Source organism: Genypterus blacodes, unplaced genomic scaffold (assembly GCF_046128005.1).
Source record: "Genypterus blacodes isolate CSIRO-AG114 ecotype Tasmania unplaced genomic scaffold, CSIRO-AGI_Gbla_v1 ptg000022l_1, whole genome shotgun sequence".
In the NCBI taxonomy this organism is placed as follows: domain Eukaryota; kingdom Metazoa; phylum Chordata; class Actinopteri; order Ophidiiformes; family Ophidiidae; genus Genypterus; species Genypterus blacodes.
In genome coordinates this window covers 3,880,782-3,886,698 of record NW_027466835.1, presented here as the reverse complement: position 1 = coordinate 3,886,698, position 5,917 = coordinate 3,880,782, and the positions used below count along the sequence as shown (strand labels likewise).

The following is a 5,917-nucleotide window of genomic DNA, read 5'->3' as shown; positions in this document are numbered from 1 at the left end:
AGCATTCAGTCCGCGTTAATGTGGCAATTCCCATTCAACTGGGATCGCAGGCTCATGAGCCGTACGCCACATCTACAGTCAGCCAATGTGGCAGCCATGCAATAATTCCTCCACTCACTCCTGCATTAAATGACACTCAATCTTTGCCAAGTACGCACCCCCACTCCTCCATTTTCCTCCCCGCACTAAATCACGCCTCGCTGTCTCTATTACAGACCTCAAGCGCTCTAAATCACCTTCCCCTCCACCGCACTTTTCTCCTCTTCCTCACCGCATCGCACTTTTGTGTGAGATAAACTCTTTTTCTTTTAACTTTTATGTGGCGGCTTGTCATTGTGTTTGACAGCCGCGATAATAGAACTAAAGAAGAAGTGCAAAACGTAGCAGCGAGATAAGTGCTCAGACGAGAACACACACACACACATGCACACACACCATATGTGAAGAATTTCTTTCCTCAAACCTGCTCTGAATGCTGAAATTCAAAAGGCTATTGACAGGAACATGACCACAGCGCCACCATCAGGTTGATTCATTGATAAATAGTGAGGTCACAAGTCCGCCAAGTTTGTTTACAGCAGAATAATTCATTCACAATGACATGTGGTGCTTTTTGAAGAATGAGCCACGCCCACCAACCTGTGGCAGCCAATCACAGCAAAGTGCAGAGGAAAATTAAAAGCTAAAGCTATCAATGTTGCACATATCGCTCCAAACATTCAACAGAACACAGAGAATAGAATGAGGCACAAATGGGTGTGGCCTGTTTGTGTGTGTGTGTGTGTGTGTGTGTGTGTGTGTGTGTTGGTATACAATGTTGTCATGCCTGACAGGAGCTATACACAAGATTTAGATTGATTTGCATGATTTTGGATTCTTTGTGTGGGTTCTACATGTGTGCTGTGTGACTCTACCTGCCTGACTTTGAGTGTGTCTGCTCTGTGTTGACCTGTCTGTCTGTCTGCCTGTCTGCCTGTCTGCTCTTTTATACTTCACCATGTTCTTCCATCCTCCTAATCCCTTTCACATCTATCCTCATCCCCACCTCCACCTCCTCCCTTTCCATAGGGAGTGTGTTTGTCTATCCTTGGTTGTGTGTGCGTGTGTGTCTGTGTGTGTTTGTCAAATGGCCCCTCTGCATCCATTTTTGGAGGTGAGGTGCGTTGGAGCGTGAAGCCTAGCTGTCGGTCCGAATTACACTGCTTGGCGCTATGTGTGTGTGTGTGTGTGTGTGTGTGTGTGTGTGTGTGTGTGTGTGTGTGTGTGTGTGTGTGTGTCTGTGTCTACAAAACACAGTACGTGTAGAATAGTTTAACACTTTAAAGCAGTCTGTCTGTCTGTCTGTCAATCCAAAATTAAATCTAGTTCACCCGTCTAACTTTTTGTAGCACCAGTTCTCTCTGACTCTTACAAAATGTATATTCTGCTCTTCACTTCCCACTGTTATGCTTCAACACACACACACACACACACACACACACACACACACACACACACATAACCAGACAAAAGTTGCTGCCATCCTTAGACCTGAAAATTTCTTCCTGTTTTTCAGTTCCTGTCTCAGACACGACCCCTAGTAACCTTCACGTCCAACCAGCTGCCACTGTGTGTGTACGTGTGAATGTGTGTGTGTGTGTGTGTGTGTGTGTGTGAGTGTGTGCATGAGTGTGCATGTGTCGGGTTTTTTAGTTGATGTACACGGAAGGGGAGTGTTCAGGAAAGTCAGTGTCGCATGTGTGTTTGTGCACCTTTAGAGGATGAGTCAGGGAGCATTATCCTTCCCCCCCCACACACACACACACACACACACACACACACACACACACACACACACACACACACACACACACACACACTTGTTTTACTTTAAACTTACCTGAACAACAAAACTCTGAACTTCTGCCCAAAACAAGCTGGTAAAAACAAGAGCGGAAGATGAAAGTAAAAGCTCTGGTTGAACTTGGGTTCAGAGAACGAAGGCTGAGCACAGACGACCGCAGACTTCAGGCCGGTCTGCCACAGAGCCCCTGCACCAGGCACTTCCTCTGCCTTCTCACGCTATGAGGATCACACAAGTAGCACGGAGGATGGTAGTTCGCTAGTCTGTGTTTCAGTTAGTCTGTCTGCCTGTCTGTCTGCCTGTCTGTTTGTCTCTCTGTCTGTCTGTCTGTGTGTCTGTCTGTCTGTCACTGAGTCAGTTTGTTTAATGTGAGCTCTCAGGACTATGGAATAAATGACAACGTTTACTATAAAATCAACAATAGTGAATTATACTGTATATGTACCTGGAGTATCAACGTACAGTAAGAGAGACAGGACTTTTATTACTTTCCTGTACTCTGGTGGCCTTTAGTGGCCATAAGGTGGTACTGCAGGAAGATTGGAGGGGAGAGGAGAGGAGAGGAGAGGAGAGGAGAGGAGAGGAGAGGAGAGGAGAGGAGAGGAGAGGAGAGGAGAGGAGAGAGAATCAAAGTAGTAAATTCTGGATGTCAAATGTAACCACACATAACCCTATGATTCAACTTAAAGCCTGAACACGACATAATAAGTACCTAACAAACACACACACACAAACACCACAAAGACCATGTGGAAGCCATAAATCCAATCTGGCCAGACTGGAGTAATAATAGGTCAGCTATCTGGAACAGGACGAAGTATCTCCCTTTCTATTTGTGTCCCGGCGTTCCCCCGCTTCACTGACACGTTTCCTAAATTCAGTAGTGACCCTCCAGATGACTCACAGCTGACCATCTAAATGAGCACTCCTGAGTGTCTCCATGAGTGTCCTCATCTGTCCAGCTTTAGTCCAAAGACACACTTCTCCAAATGACCATATGGAGACCAGAAAAGCCTCTGGCAGATTAAAGTGTGAAATAACGCTGTTTGCTTTTTACAGGTCAAGGGAAGGGGGTGGAGACAATGAAGTGGAAAAAACATTTATTTTATTTTATTTCTAATAAAGAAAGTAAATAAATACACAATATTGTCTGCATCACTTCTTGTATGTCACGATTGTGTACACATTTTTAAAATAAGAAAGTAAAAATGAAATAGGAAAACACTTTTTTAACACTACTGCTAATATCATTGATTTTTAACTATCAACATTACACATTTATAATATAGATAGACGGATAGATAGATAGATAGATAGATAGATAGATAGATAGATAGATAGATAGATAGATAGATAGATAGATAGATAGATAGATAGATAGATAGATGTGGGAATCATCATCACAACCAAGGAACCGTCCTCAGCCAATCACACGCCGGCAACATCACCGTCAGAACCAATGATGCGAAAGTAGGTTCATTGTGTGACACCCAAACAACCACAAATAGATGTGACACACACTCCTTGAAATGTTAGCACTCCGATTTCACATACAACTGTGCGGATGCACACACACCCACTCACAGAGTGTGTGTAAAGTTAGCACACTGAGGTCATCCCTTGAAGAAGCAGTAATGAGGGTCTGTAACCTGAGACAGAAATGCTGCGTTCACTCTGCTGCTCCTGGTTTCTTGCTCATCTGGATCCCTGAATCATGACCAAGCTGCCCAGCAAGTTTCACTAAAATCCATACATTTATTTTTTAAGGCGTCCTGCTAACAGTCAGACAATCAAACCTCCTTGGTGAATGTGATAAACAGGTTCACTCCACATGATTCTCAGCCTCAGTGAGTGGGAGATTGTGCCGTGGTGTTAACGCAGCTCCGTGCACGGGAGGTGACCATGAGCTGTCTTTGACTTTTTGATGAGTTGCTTTGGCGTTCTTGCCCCCTCTCACACACACAAACAAACACGTCAGGCTCGGCAGTGAGCTCATAGTGCAGAAAATAGCGAGTAGGTGTGGCTGAGCGCGACAGCTGAGGTATATAAAGCACGGAGTTCACATTAAACCTGCCAAACTACCTGGATACAAGAGGAGCAACTGCACAGAAGACTCAGCTTAAGCCTTGAGTGCGAGAGAGTTAATCTCAACCAACAAACAAGAAGCGACAGCCAGCATTTTTGTGAAAAGGCGTTTGTGTTGACATGATGGCGCAGCGTTTAGCCCTGAGCAGCTTATTCGGTGAGGACCCTTTCTTCAACCAGGAGCGGCTGCTGTGGCCTCTGCACCGTGGGGCCCTCACCTCCCTGCAGCAGGACTTCTTCAACAGGAGAGCCAAGCTAGCCGACAGCCTCCTGACGGAGCTCCACGATGGGCCCCACATGCTCCAACTGAGGCCCTTCAACCGCTCTCCTTTTTCTAGGTAAAGAAAAGGAAAGAAGGAAGGAAGAACAGTAGGATGAACATGATGATATGAAATGACTGAATAAAAAAATAAGGAAGGAATTGATTTAAATTTAAAAAGAATAAAATGGGAAAGCGGAAGCAGGAAGTAATGAAAGAGAAAGTTAAAGACAGAGAAATAGAGAATTCAGAATAACATGAAGTAAGGGAGTAAGGGCGGGGAGGAAAGAAAGAAAGAAAGAAGAAAGGTAAGAAAGAAAGAAAGAAAGAAAGAAAGAAAGAAAGAAAGAAAGAAAGAAAGAAAGAAAGAAAGAAAGAAAGAAAGAAAGAAAGAATTCTTCTTAAGATACAATAGTCATCAGATAAATAAAGGTAGTGGATTAAAAAGCTAAATGTTTTGAAAGCTGTAAAGTCACAATTCCTCAGACGTATTCGCCTGCAGCACTTAAGAGTAACTGTACTTTCACCTGTTTCCCTCAGGCTGAGTGATGGGAAGGAGCAGCAGAAGCAGAGTCCCAGCATGGAGCTGCGCCAGGAGGCCCAGCCGACCACAGAAAACGGCAGCGACCTCCTTGTGACCTTAGATGCTCGTGGCTACGCCCCCAATGACATCACTGTCAAGCTGGATGGGCGGAGTCTGGCGGTGGTTGCTATGAAACAGGACGGCGCAGAAGCGTCCCAGTCGTGCTCCTCTCCCTCCTCCGCCGCCTCCTTCTGCTCCTCGGCCTCATCACAGGTTGGATTCGCCCAGAGGATCGATCTGCCCGACCACCTCGACCTGTCCGGCCTCTCCTGTTCCCTGATGGATGACGGACAGCTGCGTATCCACGCCCCCGTGGTCAAACAGGCAATCACTGAGGAGCGCCAGGTTCCTGTGCGGTTCAGGAGCGCGCTGGAATTCCCCATTACAAGCGACGAGACAGAGGACAAACACACAGAATAACACACACGTGAACTCTCACTCACAGAAAACACACACAGTCTTTGTATGAAATTATTTTTTTTTAAGATGACTATGATACACATAAAAGAACTGTGTATATGGAGAAAAAACCACTGCTGCAAAGTGAAGAGATTATTTATTTAATGATTATTTGTCATTTGTATGAACTGTTGTAATAAAATAAAGTATTCAATTTTCAGAAAATAATATTTAACAATACTTTGGATCAACTCTTTGCATGGGGGGATATGGATGATATAATAGCCAGACTCAGACATTTATCAGGCCAAACTTACGCTGCATTCAAGTCCTCATCAAACGGTGTATTGCGGCTGTATTGCAGGATGTTTACAAACAACTGCTGCTGCGCATCGATCCACACCTTCTTATAACATATGGTACCAGGCAGTTACCAACATGAACTAAAGTTTGTCTACGAAAAAGCATTTTCGCTGCATTTGCAGTCAACAGAAATTACCCATCATCCCGGGCGAGTGCGTAAATATGGGGCTAAACTGCTAGACGTGTAGCATCAAGAAAGACTTTTAGTATAAGTTATAAGTATATACTTATAATAATTTTGAGGGAACATAGGGCTAAGGGAACATAGGGCTGTGGGAACATAGGGCTGAGGGAACATAGGGCTGAGGGAACATAGGCATGCTTTCCTTATAAGTACGATTCCGGTGGCTCGGTTGCAATTTCAAGTTGTAAAGTTGGTGTGTGT

General features: G+C 44.6%; 1 protein-coding gene across 1 annotated transcript; it reads left to right on the top strand.

Annotated features, from left to right (window-relative positions):
* Window positions 1–3,939: 3,939 nt before the first annotated feature.
* hspb9 (heat shock protein, alpha-crystallin-related, 9) lies at window positions 3,940–5,263 on the top strand. Its single transcript, XM_076143276.1, has 2 exons — window positions 3,940–4,266; window positions 4,728–5,263. The coding sequence occupies exons 1-2, from the start codon at window positions 4,049–4,051 to the stop codon at window positions 5,188–5,190; spliced, it is 681 nt and encodes a 226-aa protein (XP_075999391.1). The 5' UTR covers window positions 3,940–4,048; the 3' UTR covers window positions 5,191–5,263.
* Window positions 5,264–5,917: the final 654 nt, after the last annotated feature.

Coding starts and splice junctions, on each gene's coding strand:
- hspb9 (XM_076143276.1), top strand. CDS start 4,049: ATGATGGCGCAGCGTTTAGCCCTGAGCAGCTTATTCGGTGAGGACCCT. Junction 4,267..4,727: donor AACCGCTCTCCTTTTTCTAG/GTAAAGAAAAGG, acceptor TGTTTCCCTCAG/GCTGAGTGATGGGAAGGAGC.